Raw genomic sequence first — 25,650 nt, 5'->3', positions numbered from 1 at the left:
TTGTGTCACATCAGTCAAGAGTCGAAAATAAATGAACTCTGCTAGCTCCTCCTTGAATGCTGAGAGGAAGGCCTTGAAGCAGAGCATTGGAAAGGTTCCAATATTGCTGACATCTTTAATTATTCAAAAGTAACAGGGAAACCTGGAGAAATCTGTAAACTAAAAAAAAATGTGTGATACCTGCAGTTTGCTTGTCATTATTGTCAAAGGATGTGAAATTTTCATTGATCTTTCATTCTGCTCATCCTTGTGAGGGTCAACGAGCTTTTCCCAGCTAACTATGCCCAATGCACCCTAATTAGTCCATTCGGAGGACACATGAAAACAAACAACCACTCATACGCACACTCATACCAAGGGACAATTTGATGTGCATGTTTTGAGGATGTGGGAGAAAACTGCCTGGAGAAAACCCACGGAGGTTCGGGGGAGAACAGGCAAACTCAACACACCCACAACAACAACCCTTGATCTCAGAACTTTGGGAATTCTCACCACTCATTCAAAGCCGTGCAATTATTTATTTAAGACTTTAAAAAAAGGACATTGCAGAAATTCGGGCAGGGAAATGAAGTATGATAATTGTAATTGCTTTTGTCTGCCTGTAATTATTAAGAAATGATGTGAAATTGTTCCACTGTAGTCAGGATGATTCATGGCATTTTCTCCGAGTACGTATTGTCTATAAAAACAATTGGAGTGATCCTTGACTCTAAAATGTCATGACAAATGGAACCTCACTCCATATCTTAGTTTATAGCGCCACCTGTTGATAAAATAAACAAAATGTTTATCTATTCAGGTGTAAACAGACTTCGATTTGAGTAATAAATTAACATACAAAATAAAAGAAAAAAATACTTGTGACATGGTAATAATGATTGATTTTACCAGTAGGTTTTAGACAGGTCTGCCGTGTTAAATTGAAGTGGTGCCATTATGAATATATCAGTGGCGGGGCGTCAGAAACTTCAAGGCCTTCTCTGCTGGCCTAAGAAATATCTGAATCATATATTATATTTTACCCCATTTTCGGGCAATGTTTGTCCGTACGCCATTGACGTTCATTGCTGTTTTTTCTTCTTCGGGAAAATCACCCCCCTGGCCTGGTTTTATTGTCTGAAAAGCTCCAGTATTTGTATTTAATCATTAAATGCTGCTAGGAAGTGGCTTTTACCCCATTTTTTGTGCATTGATTTATTGATATTTTTTCTGTGTCGCAGCTGTAGCTGCAGTAGAGGTTTTATAGCCATAAAATAGTTTTTGAGGGTTGGATTGATTCGTTGAAGGCGCTACGAGAAAATGCACGGACCACCACTGGAATATATATAAGCCAGGGTGTTGAAGTCAGCGGGAATAGGCTCCAGCACCCCCTGCGAGCCTAGTGAGGATAAAGCGGTTCAGAAAATGAATGAATGAATGTATGTGGACGTGTTGTATGATGCATCTGAGATTGAAAATGTATTGCACGGGAAGGTGTCCCAAAGTGCAGTATTCACATTACACTTAAACCTTTTAAGGGAAGTGAAAGCAATAACAAGATAACAAGCGATAACAAGATTTACTGTTATATTGCTTTTATGAATAAGTGTCAGGTCACATTTTGAAGGTACACATTTCAACTTCGTTTTAGGTTTCTCTTGAAAACAGTGGAAATTAATATTTTGCTGACATATACGTATGTCAATTCTGCTATGCAAAATACACCACAGTTTATTGAAAAAAACGTTGAAAAGAGATTGCATGGTTATAAGAAATAACAAATGTGTCAATTTTGACTGAATGAAGTATGAGTGGGGAATTAAACAAAATGAAATCTACATGAAAATAAAACGTGTGCTTACTTAATATGATTTAAAATATTATATAGGAAGATGAGGGGAGTGGGTCATTGAACATGTGAAATTAATTTGTTTGTTTGTTCGTTCATTCATTCATTTGTTGGTGCGTTCGTTCATTCAGTCGCGGTGGTACGCATGGGGATGCTGGAGCCTATCCCAGCTAACTACGGGCACCAGGCAGGGTACACCCTGAATTGGTGCCTAATCGCAGGGTAAAAGGAGACAGACAACCATTCACGGTCACACTCATACCTGGGCCAATTTAGTGTTCAACCATCTTACCCTGTATGTATTTGGGATGTGGGAGGAAACCGGAGTACCTGGAGAAAACCCACACAAGCCTAGGGAAAACACGTAAACTCCACAAAGTGAGGACCGACCTGGGATTGAACCCAAAACTGTGAGGACGACGTGCTTACCACTCGGCCGCCTGGCCTGCATGCAAAATTACAGTATAATTCATCCAAATTTACAATACATGCCCCTGAATCTGATCGGGAAAAGAAGGACGATAGAGAAAGGTATCCCACATTCTGTAGGAGGATGTTAAATTTTAAAAGGGTATCCTACTTCCAAGACAAGGCAATACGTATATACTTAGTTATTGTGATATTATTAAGAATATTTTTTATCTTTGTAAAAATGTTTTTTTTTTAAATGTTTTTTTCTTTTTATCCATTAAATGTCGAAGTTGTACAGGTGTACCAATTCTTACTGCCTTTCAATAGGCCTATCACCTACTGTTGTATACTTTACTGTATGATAATGATTCATATATTAGTTAACCTTTCAACATTTAGCTCCACCTTCTCTCAAGACAAGTTCAATTTCAGTTGATAGTGTTGAAATTAACTCATACTCGTCATTCAAGCCATTAGTGATTACATGTCAAGGTACAGTACATACAGTAAGTTTTCTTTATTTTCTTCAATTTTACTAGAATACAAGTTGATTAAATAAATTATTATTCATTGTAATATCTCTATTTAGTTCAATTGATATCTACTCTCACGAGATACATACTAAGAGAAGCAATATTTTATAAATTTATATTTTTAATCTCACGTAGTATAGACCTTGTGACTCCCATTATATAGTTTGATTTTCCCATTAATTAATATGATCTACATGTAAATGTACATGTGACTTTTGGCTTTCTGTCAAAACAGCATGACAAACTACAGTAGTGGGCATTATTCACCTGTGAGCGCTTCGATCAGTTTACGGTGTGCATAATATACCATTATTTCCTTTTCTAGAGTAAATATGGCATCAGGGTTGGGTTTTGCCCTTCTTGCATTGATGCTGTTAAGTCCCACTGTGGCCTTTGTCCCCATTGGTGTTGAGTCATCTACTCATATCAGTATTACGGGAAAGGCGCTGCTGCAAAAAGTGACGGAAACATGTCAATCCCTGGCTGTGGCTGCTGGTCATGAGTTCAAACCCACGGTAGGCTAAAATGCATTTGGCACACTGCATACAAAACGTAACAGATTACACACGATATTTCAATGATTAGTTTGTTTTTTGTGTGTCACATGCAAAAATAATTATCACATGGTTATATACCTCGTTTATAATTTCAACCAAGTTGTACAGTACAATTTCTCATCTCATCTCATTTTCTGAACTGCTTTATCCTCATTAGGGTCGTAGGGGGAGCTGGAGCCTATCCCAGCTGAGCCTGGGCCAGAGGCGGGGGACACCCTGAATTGGTGGCCAGCCAATCGCAGGGCACAAGGAGACGGACATCCATGCACACTCACACCCATACCTAGGGGCAATTTAGAGTGTCCAATCAGCCTACCATGCATGTTTTTGGAATGTGCGAGGAAACCCACGTTGGCCAGGGGGGAATATGCAAACTCCACACAGATGTACATGACCTGGATTTGAACCCAGGACCCCAGAGCTTTGAGGCCGACACGCTAACCACTCGCGTCACACAGGGCCACCCACTGTACAATTTAAAACAAGCTAATTCACCTTCTTTACATCACATAAAAAATCAGCAAGACACAAATGATAAATTGAAATGTGACAGATAATAGTTACAGTAAATCATCAAGACACTTACAAATGAAAATAATTGAAATAGAAATACAAAATGCCCATAAGATTTTGCTCAAAATGCGACACAAGTGAAGTTTCTTGCCTATGGCTGGTAAAGTAAAGGAATGCTAAAACAAAACTTGAATTCCCACAGGAGAACAGGTTCGTTGGAAACAATATTGTAATGGCATTAATGTCACTGGGTATACAGCACAGATGTTCAGACGCAAGGATCACTTTGTGAACAACTGTATTATTTTTAAGACTTGGGGATTGTAGCATCTATTCTCTTTAGTCAGATACAAAAGCAATACTCGTAATGTTCAATTCAACAGATCAAAATCAACACAAGTGGAAATGTCAGCCCTTTCTACATTTATCTATATTATTATAGTGAGTCATTGGTTTAAATCTGACTACAGGGTTCCTCTCCTGAGGAGGTGGTCCAGGCTTGTCTTGGCCCAACAGCTACAGGGCAGGTGTCAAGTGTGAAGTTTCACTCAGCTCTTCAAGAGATCTACACCCAAAATGGACTTGTAGATCGGAATTTTGTCAATAGGTGAGTTTTATATATTTATATATACTCTCTCACTCATCTTCCGTATCACTTACACATACCTCACAAGGGTCGAAAAGGATGCTTGAACCTATCCCAGCCAACCATGGGCAGCAGGCAGGGGACACCCTGAATTGGTTAACAGCCAATTGCAGGTCACACAATAAAACGAACAACCACTCACGATCAAACCTCCACCGGATGGGAATCCGGGCAGAAGAACCACTGTACCATCGGTTGGCTATTGTTAGGGGTGGCCAAGTCCGGTCCTCGAGAGCCCCTATCCTAGGGGTGGCCAAGTCCAGTGCTTGAGAGCCCGTATCCAGTCTGTTTTCCATATCAACCACCTCTACCACAACTGAATCAAATGATCAACTCCTCAGCCGATCCAGATTATTTGATTCAGGTGTGTTGCTGGAGGGAGATATGGAAAACCGGCCTTGGCCACCCCAGGCTCATATATATTCATGCATTCAATTTCCGATATATTCGTATATGTAGGTCCCCGGGGACCGAGTGGTTAGTGCATCGGCCTCACAGTTCTGGGGTCGTGGGTTTGATCCCAGAATCTCTGGTCCCTACAGTTAGATGGGATAGTCTCCAGCACCCCAAATGTATGTATATATATATATATATATATATATATATATATATATATATATATATATATATATATATAAAGGACTATTATTTCAACAAAATTATATATATATATATATATATATACACATACATATATATGTATATAATTTTGTTGAAATAATAGTCCTTTGCAACTTACATGATCTTGCCTTTGAAATTGCATATCATATGGTCCACATTCTTTCAGTGCTCCACATCATTTCAATTCTGAAACATTTTTGGAGGGAAGGAATCTCATTACAGAGGGTATGGCATCCATCAAGGCTAATGTACGTAGTGAGAACTTCAAGGCTGCCAGAGAAACCCTGGGTAGAATTCTTCATACATTACAGGTGAGTGTAGTACAAAAGGAAATTCATTCATGTATTTATTCTACATGCTTGAGTAGTTGAGAAATACACCTGGAAACATGGAAAAAATGAACTAAAAATACAGTAGCATGTAAATTTAATTGCGTTTAACAGTTTTCCGTATTCTGATAGGACTTCTATAGCCACAGTAACTGGGTTGAGTTGGGTTACACAGAACCATATGTTGCTCTCATACGCCGAGACCTTACTTTGGAAAACCTGGCAGGTATGTGTATGCTCGTGTGTGTGCATAAATGCATGTTTTACCATACATACACAATGCACCTCCTACTGATAACATTATGCAAACAATATTATATTCCCATGAGAAGAAGATAAGAATATTGACTGTTTAAAAAAAAAAATGAGGGTGAGATTTGATTTTAACCCTGAACTAATTTCCAGCCCATAGTTAAGTGTAAAACTTGTTCCTGTTCTGTTTTTTGTAGACATTGATACTGCAACTTGCAGTGATTGCAAGACAGGAACGTGTCCCAACCCAATCCTTCAAAACATCCTAAATATGAAGAAGCTAACCTCTGGCTATATGGGAATCTTTTCTGCTGAAAAGCCTCAAGGTAACAGTCATGAGACTTTTTTCTAATTACCAAGCCATATAGACTGTAAAACATATCTGTACATTGCATTTACCTAACATGGGAAAAAAGTATATTTTAAGAAGGAAATTACATATTTTAATGGTTTAGTGGGAAGATTTAAAAATAATCTAAATTATTTCTATATTTAATTAAATCTAAAACGAAGTGAATGCACAATCACAAAACTTCAATGCTACTAGGAGGCAGTAAGTGATGCATGTACATCTTGCTTCTCTAGGGCGCAGGGTAAATATGGAATTCGCAATTCCATTCACGATTTGGGTAAATGCAAGGGCCCATTGACATAATGCAATTTCTGTTCCTCTGCTTTCTAGCTAAGAATGAAGTTATCGTAAAGCAATCACTGCCCTTCAAATCGATGGTTTACAATTATGACAGATTAGTTGCTTGACACTGAAGGCTTTGTCAATGTTTTACTTTCACATCTAAGTCACCCAACTCAAGAAGACAGTGGCGGTCCGTGCATTTTCTCGAAGCGCCTTCAACGGGTAAAATCCACTTCCTAGCAGCATTTAATGATCTTGAAAATTGCTTTAAATCAACACAACAATATAGTATTTGCTTGTGCAGCTCGCTACAGATACAGTTTGGTAGCTCTGGCGAATCACTAGGCAATCATAGTTGTTGAAAGTGATGACGTATCCCTCCGCCTGCGACAAGGCAATGACGTATCCCTACGCCTGCAACAAGGCATTGTGGTGTTGCCAACTCGAAATCCGATTGGTTAAAGCAACAGTCTTATCGACGCTTGTTTAATGCAGCAGAGCCTGCAGAACTGATTGTGAAGGCCTTGAGGCAGATTTCTGACCCTGGCAACAAATAATGGCTGAAATGTGATTGGTTAAATGCTTCAATATGAAAACACACACCTGGAAGCAGTGCAACCAGGGGGGAAAGCAATGAAAGGAAGCTAACAGACAATTTGGAATTATTTAATAAGTATTGATGGACAAAATATAATATATGATTCAGATATTTCTTAGGCCAGCAGAGAAGGCCTTGAAGGCCCTGACGGCCCGCTGCAAGAAGATCGTATCTTGTGACAACACATTGACATTGTGTCAAGGTGCAATTCAATGTGTCATTATTCCAGGTAAATGTAGCCATGGAGGTCAAGCTGATCTCACTAGTACAGCAGTTCCTCGAGGAGGAATCAACAAGGATGAACGTCGCTCTGACAACGTGGCCTACCACAATGCAGCTGTAAATGCAGCCATATTGGCCAGCGTCCAGCTGCTGGAGGACATACGATTGACTGTGGGCAACAAAGATTTCTTAAGGTGAAAGATCCCGAACATTTTTTTGCGTGCATACCAGCACGAGTAACAGAATCTTTCAACATTTTAGTTTTTTATTGTGCAGTGTTCGTGTTCACAACTTGTATTTCTTCATTACAGATTGATGGGGATTGCCCGTTCTTCTGTTGTTTGTTTTGTCATTGATAATACTGCCAGTATGGGAGATGACATAGATGAGGCCAGGAAGGTTGTGTACAAAATCATTGACAGCAAAAAAGGAACACAAGATGAGCCATCGGAGTACATTTTGGTAACTTTCAATGATCCATGTAAGATAGCCTCAATATTTTTAAAGACATGTTACTAGTTGTGTGCCAATGTATTCTCTGTAAGGATGATTTAAAGTATTATCATTATATATTAGCACAAATTTTATTGAATATCATTATTATATACAAGCACACATGCATAAAAATGAATTAATTATATGAAGAAATATCTTTTCTATTCGGCCTTTTTGTACTTTCAATGCAGCATTTGGGCCATTATTCAGGACAACAGACCCTGAAAAAATGAAAATGGAAATTTCAAAGATAGAAGCAACGGGAGGTGGTGACCTACCTGAAATGTGCTTGTCAGGACTTCAGGTAATATAGCAGAATTGCATTGAGAGAAATTGCCAATCAAAATGTTTTATACAAAATGGAATCAGTGGACTACTATGAATCAGCCTGAGTAAATCGGGCCATTTTCTTTCATTTTTTCCCTCAACAGTTAGCCCTCACTGGTTCTCCTGCCTCCTCCCAAATTTATGTTTTCACTGATGCAAACCCAAAAGACATTCACTTGAAAAACACAATTGTAGCCCTCATCAGAAGCACCAAGTCAACGGTGAATGCTGACATTCAATCACACCTCAAAAACATGTTTAAATTCCAAACATTCAACTTAACTGAACCTTTACTAATTTTGCAATGGCAGGTGTCTTTCTACCTCACTCCAAACAGAAGACGCCGGCGTCGTTCTGGTAGGGCTGTTTCTTTTGCTGATTACCGGGACTTGGCTTTGGCTTCAGGAGGCCATGCCATACTTGTGTCCAAGAGTCAATTGGCCGAAGCCACAGATGTCATTCTTGATACCTCAACTTCAGCTTTGGTGAGGCTGTTTTAAGACACACCAAAAACCTAAAGAGCATTATATATTCCATCACCTGAAGCATTGTCGTTTCACTTTTAAAATCAGTTCTACAGATTTATGCTCTGCTTACCCTAGGTGACAGTTTATCAGAGAACTAGAGATCCTGGGAATCCAGAGACCTTCCCTTTTGTCCTGGATGAATCTCTACAGAATGTCACTATCTACATAACTGGATCATCTATAGCATTCACATTGACCAACCCTGCAGGTATCAAATTCTGGTGATAATACATTATTTCACAAAATATAGTCTAATAGTGCATTCTTCTATTTTCCAGGTATGAGCCAAAGTAATACTGAAATCGGTGGCGTACTGGCAATCATACAGACAGTGGGTAACCTGAGGAGAATTCTTATTAAAGAAAACAAACAGCCAGGTTCTTGGAAAATCAGCATCAACTCTAAACAACCATACACAATTAAAGTAACAGGTCATTAATATTTCATTACTACTTATACTCATTATAGTGTTTGAGACAGTTTATTCACATCAATCTAAATGTATAATTACTGTCTTAAAATGCGAACTATTGCTCTTTTGTATCATGTCACAGCAAACATTTTAATGGTTAAAGGGAAATAAAATTTAAAATGTGCATTGTAGTGTTTCAGATTTTTACAAGAGTTAAGAAAATCTTCCATAATGAGTTCATTACAAAGCACATTCACTTTGTCAACAAGAAAATGTATTGTTTTTTTTGTGTGTTTCAGGTCAAAGTACAATTACCTTTATCTATGACTTTGTGGAGAGCTTTAAGGGACCTCACCCAGGTTATGCAGTGATCAATGGGCTTCCACAAGCTGGTATAGTAATGCAGTAAATCATTAACTGTAACCACACTAAAGAGCAAAAACAAGAAATATGTGATGATACAACCATTTATTTGTTCAAGATTATTTTTCTATAAGACGGCCCGGCGACCTTCCACATCCGCAAAACATGCTGAGTAGGCAGGTTGAACACTCAAAATTGTCCCTAGGTATGAGTGTAAGTGTAAATAGTTGTCCATCTCCTGGTGCCCCACGATTGGCTGGCGACCGATTCAGGGTGTCCCTCACCTACTGCTGATGCAGATTTGAAAGATGTCATATGTGTGCAATTTCAGCTTTAGTTAGATTACAAGTTAGCTGGGAGAGGGTCCAGCACGCCCCCACCACCCTTGTGGGGATAAGCGCTTCAGAAAATGAATTAATTTTTCTAAAACATAAGAATACATTCATATTTAACCATCAAACTAACTTCAGTTTTTTCAAACTCTTCAACAGGCCAGCCTGCCACCATGATCCTCTCCGTAATGGGAAGAAAAGGTCCATCCTCCATTAGTGTAGAAAATGTTGGCCTAGTAGTGCCTGACACTGGTGTTGAAACCAATGGTACAGCAAATGACATGGGCAACGGAGACATATTGGTGACTGTTGATGCAGTCCCTGCAGGAGAGTTTGTGGTTGTCCTGAAAGGAACTGACAAGATGTCAAACAGTGTGTTGCAGAGGCAATCTACAACTCAGTTGACTGTCTCCAAAGTCAACATCCAGGTCTGCACCTCATCTATTAGGCAGAAAACCATGCATAATACTGTTCAGTATTGACCAAGCGTTGTCTCTTGAATTTTCTGTAGGCTATGGTGGACAGGAGTATCGAGCCTGGAGAAAATTTCAACCAATCTTTCAGTGTTATGACACAGGGCCCAAGTGGTACATTTTCCATCAGTGGAAAAAATGACAGAGACTTCCCAATGTTGTATCCACTGAGGTAAGATGGTGAATGAATTCATTCTAAATCAGACTTGCATATTGATATTTAAATTGAAGCAGATTTGGAAGATGTGTGTGCAATTTCATCTTTAGTTAGATTGCAAATGAGAAATTACCCATACATCTGTGGCCCAAAAAGACAGCTGTATATCTGTACTATAACAAGTCCAGATATAAATGTAATGACCAATCAAAACACAGAAAATGTGAATTTCACATGGCTTACGCATGTTGCTTCATTGAGCCGCGGCTATACCTAGGCCTACACAAAGAATGGACTAATTGGCGTTGAAGTTTAGGGAGCACAAATACCCCCCCACGAATGTAGTGAGGATAAAGCGGTTCAGAAAATGAGATGAGATAAGAGTAAAATGCCTTGGAGTATATATACTATACTATTTTACAGTGGGGAAAAATACTAATAACCAAATGATTCAGTAAATCAAAATGAACTTTATTTTAATATTTGATGCATCAATTTCCATCTTGTCTAAACAGCCTCAGCCTGACAACTGGAGTATATACAAATGGAACCCTGATCATTACGCCACCTTCTGACACACCATCAGGCACTGATGTCACTGTGACTTTAGAAGTCAAATCATCCAATAATGTTGACTCCAATTATGCTGTCCTGAGATTATCTGTTCTGACTAAGGTAATCAAACAGTACATCACACACAAATACTTTCATTATTTTTTGTCATTTTATGTCACTATTTTGTTGGATTGAAGAATTCTTACACTTTCCATTTCTCCTATATCCTCAGATTACAGATTTTTTCCAGCCTTTGTGTGAGGTTGTAAATGTATTTGCTGATGACTGTCCCCAAGATATGTCTCAGTGTAAGTTTTTTGAGTGGGAGCTGTCCGCCAACCTGACAGATGGAAATGGAACGGGGATAGATATAATTTCCCTCCGACAGGGAAATGGAACTTTATCTTACACCTCACTGAGTGCCAAGATTATACAGGCGAACTACAACGCCTCCTGCTGCTCACAGATTGTTGAATTTGTAGCTATTGATGAAGTTGGCAACGTTGGGAAGTGCTATCACTCTATTGAACGATCTGCTGGCAATGCAGTTTCAAGTCCATCATGGCTTCCTTTGGGATTGTGCCTTTTGATCACCACGTGGGCTGTAAAACCCTGACTCACATAGATCTAGTTTCTCCCTTTGCATTCAACATAAAAAATGCTGAACTTTATACCAGGAGTCAGCAACCCAAAATGTCGAGCCATACGTATTGGAGCTGCAAAAAATTAAAAGCCTTATAATGAAGGCAACACATGCTGTGTTTATCTATATTATAGAGTGGGGCAAAAGTGTTTTCCATGCTTTATTATTGGAAAATGTTAAGAATTTTTGCGTCATGTTTGTCCTCCTACTAAAACCATATGAAAACATGTTTTTTTTTAATTCTGTCACCCACTTAGCATTTTCAAACATTTTGGAAAAAGCTCCAGGGAGCCACAAGGGCAGTGCTAAAGAGACGCTTGCGGCTCCTGAACCTAGGGTTGCCGACTCCCGCATTATATACTAATACCGCATTTTGATTTAATAAATGAATGGAATGATGCAACATTTGAATTCTGTGCAGCAGATATACATTTTAAATACTATATTTTTTTATTATAATGAAAACATCTAATAGGCGTGCGAAGTTTACTTATATATAGGTGATGAATGAATCAATGTGAAAAAAAGACTAAGGTTTAATGTTTGTTAATACAAATTTAATAAAAGACATTGAATTGTGAGCAGACAACAGATAGAAAAATTTAGTAATTCAATTGCCATACATAAGAGACATTCAGATAAACAAGAACAAATCTTTTACATTGTACTCTATATTATTACAAATAAATGTCCTATATTATCAATTGTGATGAAAAATAGCCTACTTTCAGGCTCTCTCTCAAACAACTTTATGAACATTTTTGACATGTTTCTTCAAGTGTCCGGACTGTGTAAAGTGTTTAGGACAATGTGGGCAAGAATGTGGTTTCTCCCCTGTATGAATATACTTGTGTCTTTTAAGGTTGTTGTAGTCTAAAAATCCTTTTCCACAAAACGGGCACCAGTGTCTTTTCTCCCCATTATGCCACCTCAGATGCACATTTAGTTCTACTTTCCTTGCAAACTTTTTTTCACATAAATTACAGTGGAAAGGTTTCTCTCCTGTATGGATTCGTAAGTGGATCTCTACATCTCGCTTTGTGAAGAATGATTTGTTACAAATCTGGCAGGGAAATGGCTTGATTTTTCCATGTACCATTTGGATATGTTTGGTGAGGCCAAACCCATAGACAAAGCCCTTCCCACACTGCTGGCAGACATGGATCCTCTCATCCCGATGCACTCTGCCATGTCGTTTGAGACCCTTAGCGTCAGGGAAGCTTTTTCCACAGAGTGCGCACAAAAACGGTCTGTGACCAGTATGGAGACTGACATGGCTCTCAAGAGCAGCGGTGCTACTAAGAACACGACCACAATCCCCACACTGGTTCTTGAGCAGTCGTTCACCAATGACCGCTAGGGGCTGTAATGGTGACACAACAGTTGGGGCTTTGACATAAATTAACTGGTTTGAAAGATTTGGAGGAGAGACTGGAAAGCAATTTTGAGCTCTTGCTGTGCGTTTATCTCTCTGGATTGAAAGTGATGACCTCGTTTCTCTTAATGAGGTTGCTTCCCTGGCTCTTGGTTCAAAAGATGTCCGGACAAGTTCAGAATCTTTATCAATGTTATAAAAGTTTAGTACTGTATTATTTTTTTTAGATTTTGTTTGTTTATTTTTTGCCATAGTCTTACCTTTAGCCGGATTGGCTAATTCCTTTACATTTTGTATCTTTACAGTATTTTTTGAAATAGAACAAGGTGAATTCAATCTAGATTTGTCAGCAGTAGTTTCTCTAGTATTACTTGAACTGTTTTTAGTCATTTTTGCCCTGACTGCACTTAACGAAGTAGTTTTACCCGATAATGAACGGGACTGTACTTTCATCTGTTTGGATACAGACTCTTTAGAAAATGTGTAACTTCTGAGAGATTCACAATATGGTGTTTTAGGGAAGGGAACATCCTTTGTTAAACTGGACCGTTTCTGTCCGGGAGGAGGACATTTTGGCCGAGTAGAATTTCTAGTTGATCTTGTCCTGGGAGGAGAGGGAGTCTTTCTAAGGCCAGATTGTTCCGGAGGAATATTAAATTGGGTCCTTTTAACAATAGAATTAACCTTAGCAGTAACAGATTTGTTGCGAATCTCAGGTGAGTGTTTATTCCTTTGAGGCATGGTATTATTAGTAGTACCTGACCTTAAACGCAAACCAGTCACATTTGACCTGTTTGGGCTATCTGCATATTTATTTAGGCTGGGTTTTACAGCAGACCGCCTTGTTTGTTGGGATTTTAGAATTGTCATATCAGTTGTTTCTCTAGTTAATTTTGACCTTAGATATATAGTAGATTCCAATGTTTGTATTGCCACATTTTTGGCTGTAAAGGGCTTTTCAGTGTTTTTTGTAATGGACTCAAAAGTATCTTCTATTTTTAGACTGTCAGACTTGAATCCATCTTTTGCTGTATTTTCATGGGTGATGTTAATTTCAGAATCTGTCAAGGGGAGGATAGGTGAAGCTTTGAGTGTCTTTGAGTCTCTTTCAGACTGACTATAGAGACTCACACCTGTGTGTTGGGTCCCAACAGAAACCAGCTGAAATGAAGTCCTACTTTCACGTGAACTGATATCTGTATTTTGTTGATTACTGAGACCAACTTGGGAAAACACATTTGTTATCCGTGTGGGACTTAGACTTTTAGTATTAGTGCAAATGGAAATAGGTTCATCGGTTGTCCTTTGTTCAGTAGCAGTAACACTCTCTAATCGAGGTTTTTTACTACTATTCTGAGTACACTGCGTGTCGCTTTGTTGCTCTGGAGTTGCTTTTCTTACTTTAGCTTGAGGGTGATTTTCGATGTGGCATTGTTGATCGGTAACACCAGATTTTTTCTGTAACTTTCGCAAGCTACCGGTCTCATTGCACATATGTTTGCCATCCCTGGACTCATTTGTTGATGCCTAAAAGATAAGAAAAAATAGATAACAATGTAAAATCAATTGCTATGGCATTAAGTTATTTTTAAGTGTATTTGTATTAGCTGCACATAATATTTCTTATTCTTTTGCTCAAGTAAGATGTTGCAACTTCTACATTACCTTGTGATAATCTTGGATTCCAGGTGAAACTGACAACTGTGCATGGAACTCATTTTTGATTAATTGTAAATGATGGTCTGATAATTCCTCTGTGTCTGGCCTGAAGTGAAAAGGGGAACATTCACTAGTTGACTTCAGAATTGTATTATTGATAAATTCTTTATCAACATTGTTGTTAGTTCCTTCATGAAGAGTAACAGACACTTTGCGTGCATGGTCAGCTCCAACTGAAAACTCAGCCTTTAAGCCCTCCAAGATTGGTTCAGATACAATGGATGAAGTACACGGCACACAGTTGACTGTTTTCCTTATGGCATTGGTGCATGCCAATACGTTCACTGACGTAGATGAGGAATTTAAATTTTCAGCAACAAAAGGCTCGCTTACAATGTCACACGTGCCAGTTGATATTGCATTCAGATCTCCTGGACAGTTTGTTGGTTTTGTTACCTGTTCATTGACCAGAGATAGAATTCTGTCTGGTGGGACAATGGATTTGTTTTCTCGAGAAGTCCAAAGGGATTTGGTCAACACTGTCACATGTGGTGGTATTTCTTCAGTGTTTGGTGGTGCTACTGAAGAGCAGTTTGTCGATAAACTCTCAGTTGCTGACGCTGAATTTTGTTCCTTAGAAAGAATTTGGAAATTGCTCAAAATATCCATATGCGTTGAGGAACAATTAGGTTGTGGAGATGACAATGTGGAAAACACCAATGGCATTGGTACCACTGCCACGGGTGTTTCATTTTGATCATTAGTCAATTTTGCACACATTTTTGGAAGCTGTGATGATGATTGCACAGCAATATCGGGTCCAACTAAATTTGACATAGCAAGCGTGTCAATTGTCTTTGACTTTAGTGACTGACTTGCCGCAAAAGGGGCAGATCTGGGAATTACTATTTTAATTCGTGTTTGAGATACTGACATTTGTTCTGTTGCATCACAAATGACAAGAGGAGCAGCTGGTGAGGAGGCAATCTTATATTTCCTTTGAGAATTTTCCAAAGATAAAGAGGTAGAATTATTGTAAGCAGCAGCAAATGTTGACACACCAGTTGAAATTTGTTTCGGGGACAGGGGAGGATTTGTATGTTGTGTATGATCAGATGGTGATTCAGACAGAACAAATATATTTGGGACAGGTTCTGAGACTGTCAGTCCCCTTAATGGTACTGCCAATATACCTGGAGTATAAAGAGACCCCTGATCAAGAGATTTGCTTGATGGAGCCAACAAGGATGATGATGTAGCTGTAAAGTCAGAAGAAGTTACAGTATGTTCTTGTTGCTGCTCTAATGGAATTCCAATGTTGGACTGAGAATTGGTGTCTGGTGTATAAGGGACAAAAGGTGTCTTGTTTGGAAACCCCTCTTCTGTACCTTTGTCACTTAGATTGGCAGTTGTTGGTAAAAGTGGTAACAAATTTGGGTTCAGTATTAGACATTGAACCCCAGATGGCAAGGTAGCAAAAGAGACAGTACATTGGTCAGGGGTTGTTGCCTTTCCCTGTGAGGTTGTACGGTCCGTTGAATCCCCTGCTTCCACTAGTTGCATTACATCCCTAGGTTTGACAGAATTAATACAATCCCTGAGCTGCTGCGACCTTAGTGGTGGTGACTGAGCTGTTAGCCTGGTTAATAATGAAATGTTGGTGTTGGCTGCATCAGTCACTGGTTTCTTAACTTCTAAGTTGGAATGTTGAGAATCAGAGGACACAACTTCTTCCGACAATGAAAATACTGAAGCTGTCAGAGGTGCAGCATTATGGCTTTCTATGATTTTTGATGTCCTGCTTGTTCCCTGTTCCATTGATGGCAAAACAAGAGTAACATCTTTTTCTGTTTGATCAGGGGACACTTCTGTAACCCAACACGAGGGCTTGACCCCCTCACAATTGGAGGTTAAATTCTTGACTTGTTCTGTATATCCAGCACATTTGGTAGGTGACAAAAGTGCTTTCATCAGCGTCTTTTCTAGGTGCTTAACTTTTATTGAGAGTTTTTTTCTCTCTTCAATGATTTCATTTATTGGCCCTTCTGTTCCCCAGGTGGTCGTATTCTCTAACAAGTCTAATTCATTTTGTTCATCTTCTTGTTGTATCTCTAGCAGTATTGGTTCAACTCTCTGCTCCTCTGGTAGGAAAACACCACACTTTTCCAAACTGGGTTTTTTAACCTCTATATTCAAACAATGCTGGTTAATTTGAGTTCCTTCTGTGTCAGTTTCACAAGTTGCAGATGGCGTTGAATCTAAGACAAGAGCAGAAAGGAATAATGTAAAATTACTTCTGAAGAAAACAATTGGAATTTGTAGAATTATTTGAAACTGTCAGTATTTTTTCAGTTTTAATTTCTCACCTGCAGCTATAGACTGTGTAACTCTGCTCACCATAGTGGGTTTAGAATCCTTTAAAATAAACAGAGAAGATAAAAAAGTGTAAAATAGCCACAAACCAATCGCCTACGTTCACACATTTGATGGATTTCAAGCGGTGAGAGCAAATTTTCTCAAGCTGTTAAACTATTTTTTTAAAACCTTTTAACGCCAAACATTGTGGGAAAGCTTCATTCTCTAAGTGAAAATGTATAATAAACTCCTCGTAGCACGTGTTGCATTTTGTTTATTCTCAACACAAATGACCTTTGAACATCTCTACTAGAAGTCTTAAGGCGAAATAGCAGGTATTCGATGTAGCCAAGTCATCTAATGTTTGATGTTCATGGCCTTGAGGTAATCGGAAATATGCCATAAATGCGAGCAGGTATTCACAATGTTTAATCTAGGAACTCATGAAAGTCTGAAGATTCACACTCTTCTGCAATTGTTGTGGGGAGGTAACACTAGTGTGTATTAGTAGAGTATTCTGGAACGTGATCCATCCCTAAAGGTCTCGTAAAAAAAGAAAAAGATAACTGGACACTGGGGTATAGTTATTCAATCTAGATTTGTTATCTATCTGTAATCCATACATGAAAAGCAAAAAAAAAGGTTTCTTACATCTATCTACTTAACGAACATATATTCAATAAACATAAGAACAACCTGCTAACGGAACTCTCAATGCGTTTCATAGATAACCAAATGAATCTTCTATATATTGGTCTAAGCCAGGGGTGGGAAAACTATTCCACAAAGGGCCGCAGTGGGTGCAGGTTTTCATTCCAACCCATCAAGAGGACACCTTTTCACCAATCTGGTGCCCTACAAGTGCAATCAGTGGATTGCAGTCAGGTGCTTCTTGTTCTTGCAGAAACCTCATTGGTTAAAGTGTCTGTCCTAGATCGGTTGGAACAAAAACCTACACCCACAGCGGCCCTCGAGGACCGGGGTTTCCCACCCCTGGTCTAAGCAATCACCTGACTTGTATCCAAGCAGAAATCTATGTAAAGAAACAAAACATTTTAATATTTCTTAATACATCCCTTTTTACTTTATGCCTTTTCTTGCTACTGTCACAATGAAAATTCCCGATTACGGGATGAATAAAGTTATCCAATCAGATCCAAAACCCAAAGTGTCCATACAAAACCAACAAGATTCAACACAAGTTATTTTTTCCCCTCACATTATTTTGCTTTAGTTTAATTGCATGAGTGGATAACTGTAGTTAGAACAAAATTCCCCTGGACACCTTAAGAAATATGTTTAGTAAGAAAAATTGCCACATGTTAAAAATTATTCTAGCCACTGTGATTGATATTACACTCCACTTTTTGGGCTCAAGTGAAACATGTGTTAGCAGCTACCTCCTTGGTGGGTTTTAATATTCTTTCCAGAAGATATACGCACCATGGAGTGTGGAAGTGCAATTCTCACCTTTGAATTATCATCTTTTGCAGTGTCATAGTTGTGATCCTTTAGCATGATGTACACCAAGTCGTCTTTATTACATTGCTTGTTATGTTCATTCAATCTTTGCTCCATTGGTTGCACTTCCGACATAGAATAGCTAGGAAGGGGGTCTGCAAAGGAATGCAAAATGTAAATGAATTTCTTTAAATGAATTGACTTCCTCAATGTTGTGTACAAGGGCAACCTCAGGTGTGATAAAAATGCTCCCCAGAAGTGCTTTAAATCTTTGCAGACCATTTGATTGCACCTGGAGGCCGGCTTCAAAAGAGAGCAATTTACGTTTAAGTCAAGGTAAAAATGTTAATAGTCACTATCAGAATGTACTTGTTTAAGGCAAGGTGCAAACTTTAATTTTAGTCTTCAAAGTGACAAAATTGCATGAAGAGTAAAGTATTTTTTTATACCACGATCGTTAAGGGTAACTTCACCAACGGTTTCTCCAACTCTTTTTAAAAGTCAATGGTGGCACATCCATCAGTGAACCCAAAGGGTAAAATGAATAAGATAAAATATACTGTGTATTCATCATATGCCATCCAAAACTATATGACATAAGATTACTAAAATAATACTATTTCATTCCGATTACAACATGAAATGATGCGACACAAATATGTATTGTGTATAGGAGGTTCGGATCAAAGCCGTACAGTAATCCCTCAAATATCGTGGATAATGTAGACCAGACATGGCCGCGATAATCGAAAAACCACGAATTAGAATCACCCTTATTATTAGTTCCATACCACATGTTTTCACACCTATACAAAAATACAAGTACAATCATCCAGAAGTGTATTTGTTAAATATAACAGTTATATGCAGCCCACCATTGGATAAGCATATATTTAATTCATTTGTTATTTTTTTTTGTACACATGAAATAATACATTCAAATTAGCAGGATCACTCTAAATTGCCCATAGGTATGGGTGTGAGTGTGCATGGTTGTCTGTCTCCTTGTGCCTTGCGATTGGCTGGCTACTGCTCAATAACACCAAAAACTAATTCAGATGTAAACTTATTTTTTTTTTACTCAGTATATTTTTGGGGGTGCACATTTAGTTTGACCACTGTATCACATCCTACAAGGCCATTGTCATGAGGGCTGACTCAGTCTCCACGGGGAAAGAAATGCAGATTTATTAAACCTGTTAATAAATATTGTGGCTGGCCTGTTTGGGAGAGTTGTTAGCGCGTCGGCCTCACAGCTCTGGGCTCCTGGGTTCAAATCCAGGTCATGTCCATCTGTGTGGAGTTTGCATGTTCTCCCCAGGCCTGCGTGGGTTTCCTCTGGGTACTCCAGTTTCCTCCCACATTCCAAAGACATGCATTATAGGCTGGCTGATTGGGCGCTCTAAATTGCCCCTAGGTATGGGTGTGAGTGTGCATGGTTGTCCATCTCCTTGTGCCCTGTGATTGGCGGCCACCAACTCAGGGTGTCCCCTGTCTCTGGCCCGAAGTCAGCTGGGATAGGCTCCAGCACCCCCACGACCCTAATTAGGATAAAAGCGGGTCAGGTAAATGAGATGAGATGAATTATATTGTGTCCTGCGATTGCAAGGTCACTGATTCAGGGTGTGTCACGCTTGGTTCCCAACGTTACCTGGGATAAGCTCCAGCACTCCCCACAACCCATGTGAGGACAAGCGATTCAGAAAATGAATGTTAATATGTAGGATATAAATCTTTCTCACTCGCACGCACGCACACACGTGTTTGCACTCCACTATTAAAACGGAATATTAATGCATGATACCGCACATTTTAGGACCCACAAAGGAAGCAAAACATACCACACTGAACGGCTATGTCACGCATCTTCGGACAGCTACTTTGGCCGGACCAAGTGATCGCTACGATTTTCGCAGCCTCCGTTTGCCTACATATTGTTTTAAGCGCCTCGTTTTCTGTCTTGACTTTTGATAATTCAGCCTTTAATTCCTCGACCATAGTTTCAAAAAGTTTTGTGGTTTCTGCTATCGTACTCTTCACTACACTCTCCATGAAGGAGGTGTATTTCGTTTGGAAATCGTCCGTTGACATCGTAATATGATTCCTAAGCTTGCGTTACAAAAAACGAGTCCACATTTAGCGGTATTTAAAAAAGCTACATTAAAATGCGGCTTGACGACCGTCTTCAACATGGCATCCGTGCAGTTTTTGTTGTATGCGAAATGTGTGACGCACATCTGCTGCGGTCTTGTGTTGACAAAAACGCGCATGCGTTAAGGCCTTCGTCTGAAAATAATCTAAACCGTCCTTATTGCAATTCACTATATAACTATAATGTTATGTTTATTTTTAGTGAAGAACTATATTTGAGTCCATTATAAAAATAATTTAATAATCTTTGCGTCCTGGGCCGTCTGACACAAGATGGCCGTCATATACGTGCCCCATCTGACGCAACTTTTTTTTAGACATTTTGCCATTTCTACTACTATGTTTTATTCATTCATTCTTTCCGGAACCGCTTTATCTTCACTAGGGTCATGGGGGGTGCTGGAGCCTATACCAGCCGACTCTGGGCCAGAGGCGGGGGACACCCTGAAGAGAAGCTATTAATATTTCAACGCGTTTATGCAGTATTTGGCTATTGGTGTCAACGCGCTTTAGTTTATTCGTGGCCTTATAGGCCACCGTCATACGTCATCGTGTTAAAAAAAAAAACAGTAAACCATCTAGTCAAGATTTGTGTTTCGAGCCTTGATTTGCCGCCTTTGTTCATATATTGGGAGATTTTATGAGTTTTCTTTCTATTAAAATACAAATCACACGAATGACAACATATGTAGGTCGATCGATTGTTTTAGCTCGTCGATTCTTTTAGCTCGTCGTTTCTTTTAGCTCGTAATAACTAGCTCGTAATAACATCCTAAGCTGGGAAGACAAGTGTTCGCTACTCCGTTGACTGCAAGTGGATCTCACTCAAAAAGAGGGGTTTTTAATGTGGTAGTTACGAATTGATAAGATAGTAGTTGCCACATGCACCTAATTTAGTTTCAATTTCCTTCTAAACGTACGCACAGTTCTCGTCATGTCAGATTTGGAAAAACTCACTCTTGCCTTCCAGGCTCAACTCTTAGACGTTTTAGAAAGTGTGGTAAAGTCTACCATGTATAAGATCACAGAACTGGTAGAACACGGTTTTTTAGAAGAGGTAAAACGCAGGAACCAGGAGTTGGAGACGCTGCGAATGAAGTTGGAACACGCTGAGATCAGATTAAGTGATCTTGATGTAAATAAAAGAAAAGCAAACGGCACATTTCTTGATATTGCAAGTGATGGAAATGGCAACACTTCAGAAGAATGGCTAGTGGTGCTGCAAGGCGGTAAGAAATACCCGTACAAACAATCATCCACATGAATTACAGCCATGCCTTTTATTTTCAGATGTTTTGATGTCCTGTAGTGGACAAACGAAAATCGACTCGACTGAAAGGTTGACTGGCAGGCAACTCTGTGTAAGGGAATCAGAGGCAGATGAACCTCCAGCCTTTCTCAACCCAGCAAAGGAGGAAAGAAATGTGATTATATATTTCATCTGTCAAGCAAATTATAATGAGAATGCATTATACACTATAAAGGGTGTTCATTCAGGGTGTGTGTTCCTTTGGGAAAAAACAGGTACTTGTCATTCAGGCATGAGGTAGGCTATCAGTACTTTCAGCTCAACTGTTGGTTTTTCAGAATAGTAATCAACCTTCCCATAGTTTCCCAATTGAGATTTCATCAACTTTGCACAATTGCATCCAGGAAGATTTTGTCTCTGACTGCATACCAGTTTAAGAAGCATCATGGCCATCAAACTGCTCAAAAGCATATATACATTATACACAGGTAGTGCATGTAAACTTTTTCAAAACAACCTTTCTTAAATCATGAGACTTTGGTGTATCACCACAAATGAAAACACAAAATTCCAGGAAAGGGCTTTACAATGTAGCTGTCCATTGCAATCTTCTGATTGAAGCTTTTGAACTCTGGAGTTGTGGTTGAATCTTGGGCAAGGGATATTTACACTTGCAAAAATACAAAATCCTGATGGGCACCCTGTATATTCATTGGAATAAATCACTAGGTTTTCCAATCTTTAAACATTTTTCAAATTAAAAATGAGGCAAATGAAATATAGACACATTGTAAGCATTTTGTTGTGGTCATTTTGTTTCTAGAGCGAAGAACATGCCATTGTGATGCCGACTGTCGATGTGAAGAAAGAAAGTAAGTTGTAAATCTTCCTCTGCATGATGGAGAATGAAGCATTACCTCTGATGGAGAGAAATGTTTTGTTCTGTCATTTCTAACGCGTGCATGCACACATTCGGTACATACATACACAGCTCACAGCATGCTACAGTTCAGTTTTAATCAGCCAGGTTGAACACCATTAATAAACCTTGTTAAATTAGTACGGTACCTATTAAAACACAAACACGCACAATCACACATAAGGTCTAACTTTTTATATAAGGATAAAAGTAATTGTCTTAGTTGAACTGTAAACTATTGTCCTCATTTCCAGATGAAGAAGGATCTGATTCTCTCAGTGAAACCATGAAAGCCGACGTGTTATCTAACAATAACATCGAGACAGACCTACATATTTTAAATGCGTGCAACAATCCTGAAGGACTGGAGACCTCAGACACACCAACAGATATTCTGGTGAAAGCGCATACTAATCAGATGGGCATCCGTCCTCATCAACACAGAGTTAGACCTGACGAGGAGTGCAATACAGCCGAAACCAACTGTTCCTCACAGCAAGCAATTCAGCAAGTAGACTATATGACGCAAACAGGAACAAGCAGAGATCAGCTTAGTCCCTCTCAGTCCTCTATACAAAGACCGCTAAATGCCGTCTCACTCAGTGTTTCAATTAAGCAGGAGGTATTTCTGTCTTCAGACGATGGTGTTGACAACCAACAAGTGAACATGGTTACTTCAACAAAGCCTGTTTTTCCATGTGCAGTAAAGCAAATGTCAAATTCTCAAAACTCTCAAATACCAGAGAGTTTGCAGCATTCTGAAGATGTCACGTGTAATCGACTGCTGACTCCTATGAAAAAGCTACCCAAAACACTGTCGAACAGCCGTTCAGGTTTGTCTAGAACTCGATCTCAAGCCTCAAATGTAGATCCCTTAAACAGGAATCCCTCCACATTGAATTCCACGCAGTCTCCGTCTTCAAACTCCCATCGTTCTTATATTTTATCCCATCCAAATTGTCAACCTGATGTCAGACATTCCCATTGCTGTGGCCAGTGTGGGAAATATTTTTCTCACCGTAGCAACCTTAAGGCCCACCTGGAAACTCACACAGGTGTGAGACCTTTCTGCTGCTCTTTGTGTGGTCGCAGTTTCTCCAAACTGAGCAACCTCAAAGCTCACCATAGAATTCACACTGGAGAGCGCCCATACTCTTGCTTGGCCTGCGGTAAACGGTTCACACAGAAATTTAACCTGAAACGCCATCAGAGTACACATGTTTTCGGATGATGGACACACTGCAGACTTTTAAATCAGTCTGTGTTTACAGAATGTACTTGCTGCTAATTTGTCATCAGAAGGAAGTGTGAAATATGGAATGTTGTGATAATGACGACAGGGCCTATGTCCGATTATTATTATTATTATTATTATTATTATTATTATTATTATTATTTCTCGTGTACATATTCTTTAATCCTTTTAGCTTTAGCAACTAGAATAGAATTTTACTGACACCTACTGGTCAAGGCCTGTCATCACTTTGTATATAGCACCTCCCCAAACATTCATGAAGTTTGGTTCTTTTATGACTTTATTATGGGTGAACAGAAAAAAAGTGATCAAATCTGCTGGGTCAAAAATATACATATAGCAGCGCCAATATTTGGTAACATGTCCCTTGGCCATTTTCACTTCAATTAGGTGCTTTTGGTAGCCATTCACAGGCTTCTGGTTGAATCTTTGACCACTCCTCTTGACAGAATTGGTGCATTTCAGTTAAATTTGATGGCTTTCTGACATGGACTTGTTTCTTCAGCATTGTCCACAAGTTCTCAATGGGATTTAAGTCAGGACTTTGGGAAGGCCATTCGAAAATCTTAATTCTCGCCTGATTTAGCCATTCCATTACGACTTTTGATGTGTTTGGGGTCATTGTCCTGTTGGAACACCCAACTGCGCCCAAGACCCAATCTTCAGGCTGATGACTTTAGGTTATCTTGAGGAATTTGAAGGTAATCCTCCTTCATAATCCCATTTACTCTATGTAAATCACCAGTTCCATTGGCAGCAAAACAGCCCCACAGCATAATAATACTACCACCGTGCTTGACGGTAGGCATGGTGTACTTGTGGTTAAAGGCCTCACCTTTTCTCCTCTAAACATATTGCTGGGCATTGTGGCCAAACAGCTGGATTTTTGTTTCGTCTGACCACAGAACTTTCCTCCAGGTCTTATCTTTGTCCATGTGATCAGCAGCAAACTTCAGTCGAGCCTCAGGGTGCCACTTTTGGAGCAAGGGCTTCCTTCTTGCACGGCAGCCTCTCAGTCCATGGAGATGCAAAACACGCTTGACTGTGGACACTGACACCTGTGTTCCAGCAGCTTCTAATTCTTGGCAGATCTGCTTTTTGGTGATTCTCGGTTGAATCTTCACCCTCCTGACCAATTTTCTCTCAGCAGCAGGTGATAGCTTGCGTTTTCTTCCTGATCGTGGCAGTGACAAAACAATTGTTTGCACTGTTGCTCTTGGGACCTGCAGCTGCTTTGAAATGGCTCCAAGTGACTTTCCTGACTTGTTCAAGTCAAGGATTCTCTTTTTTAGATCCATGCTGAGCTCCTTTGACTTTCCCATTGTAGCGTTTGTGGGTGTTTGCATCCAATGAGCCCTATTTAAATGGCCTCAGAGGAGTCACCAGGTGTAGTCATTCATAATCACTCACAAGAAGTTAAGAGGCCATGCTATGAAGCTCATTTCACTGACACAACTTTCTATGTCACCAAAATTGCTAATTCGTTTTGCTGTATTTATATTTTTGACCCAGGAGATTTGATCACTTTCTGTTAACCCATAATAAAGTCATAAAAGATATTTATTTTTGAGTGTGTCTGCATCGTAATCCAAGTTCATTTAAATTTGTTTGTTATTTTACGAGCGCGTTGCCGTTCAAAAAGTGCCCCCTCTCTGTCCCTCTCTCTAGCCTCCGCGAAATCCGTCTAATTTTAGTTCTATTAAATACATTTTTGTATATTATTAAACCACTACTTATTTGATACTTTGTTAATAGATGGTGAATTAGAACAAATAAAACATTTTTTACAATCCAA

General features: G+C 39.2%; 2 protein-coding genes and 1 long non-coding RNA gene across 3 annotated transcripts; 2 read left to right on the top strand and 1 right to left on the bottom strand.

The window, feature by feature from the left end:
* The first annotated feature begins 3,107 nt into the window (after nt 1–3,107).
* On the top strand, nt 3,108–12,308 carry vwa11 (von Willebrand factor A domain containing 11). The gene is made up of 17 exons (XM_077604525.1): nt 3,108–3,290; nt 4,316–4,452; nt 5,279–5,423; nt 5,574–5,667; nt 5,891–6,019; nt 7,155–7,341; nt 7,459–7,628; nt 7,834–7,946; nt 8,074–8,190; nt 8,281–8,454; nt 8,572–8,704; nt 8,775–8,927; nt 9,208–9,300; nt 9,763–10,031; nt 10,115–10,248; nt 10,749–10,908; nt 11,021–12,308. The coding sequence occupies exons 1-17, from the start codon at nt 3,108–3,110 to the stop codon at nt 11,402–11,404; spliced, it is 2,775 nt and encodes a 924-aa protein (XP_077460651.1). The 3' UTR covers nt 11,405–12,308.
* Nucleotides 11,967–20,643, bottom strand: LOC144077074 (uncharacterized). The gene is made up of 5 exons (XR_013300877.1): nt 20,123–20,643; nt 18,291–18,436; nt 16,832–16,880; nt 14,472–16,723; nt 11,967–14,333 (listed from the first exon to the last, which is right to left on the bottom strand). It is a non-coding gene; the product is annotated as an uncharacterized LOC144077074 (long non-coding RNA).
* Nucleotides 20,644–20,795: 152 nt separating this feature from the next.
* LOC144077073 (uncharacterized) lies at nt 20,796–25,650 on the top strand. Its single transcript, XM_077604527.1, has 4 exons — nt 20,796–21,661; nt 21,723–21,856; nt 22,505–22,553; nt 22,855–25,650. The coding sequence occupies exons 1-4, from the start codon at nt 21,367–21,369 to the stop codon at nt 23,829–23,831; spliced, it is 1,455 nt and encodes a 484-aa protein (XP_077460653.1). The 5' UTR covers nt 20,796–21,366; the 3' UTR covers nt 23,832–25,650.

This window comes from Stigmatopora argus, chromosome 7 (genome assembly GCF_051989625.1).
Source record: "Stigmatopora argus isolate UIUO_Sarg chromosome 7, RoL_Sarg_1.0, whole genome shotgun sequence".
NCBI classification, from domain to species: Eukaryota; Metazoa; Chordata; class Actinopteri; order Syngnathiformes; family Syngnathidae; genus Stigmatopora; species Stigmatopora argus.
The sequence above is the reverse complement of the archived record's forward strand: the minus strand, read 5'-3'. Positions and strand labels throughout refer to the sequence as shown.

What these genes read in the sequence shown, in the direction of transcription:
- vwa11 (XM_077604525.1), top strand. Translation starts at nt 3,108, where the DNA reads ATGGCATCAGGGTTGGGTTTTGCCCTTCTTGCATTGATGCTGTTAAGT. An exon ending in GTCATGAGTTCAAACCCACG is followed by an intron (nt 3,291 to 4,315) that starts GTAGGCTAAAAT and finishes ATCTGACTACAG; the next exon opens with GGTTCCTCTCCTGAGGAGGT. An exon ending in GGCAACAAAGATTTCTTAAG is followed by an intron (nt 7,342 to 7,458) that starts GTGAAAGATCCC and finishes TCTTCATTACAG; the next exon opens with ATTGATGGGGATTGCCCGTT.
- LOC144077073 (XM_077604527.1), top strand. Translation starts at nt 21,367, where the DNA reads ATGTCAGATTTGGAAAAACTCACTCTTGCCTTCCAGGCTCAACTCTTA. An exon ending in GCTAGTGGTGCTGCAAGGCG is followed by an intron (nt 21,662 to 21,722) that starts GTAAGAAATACC and finishes TTTTATTTTCAG; the next exon opens with ATGTTTTGATGTCCTGTAGT. An exon ending in TGTCGATGTGAAGAAAGAAA is followed by an intron (nt 22,554 to 22,854) that starts GTAAGTTGTAAA and finishes CCTCATTTCCAG; the next exon opens with ATGAAGAAGGATCTGATTCT.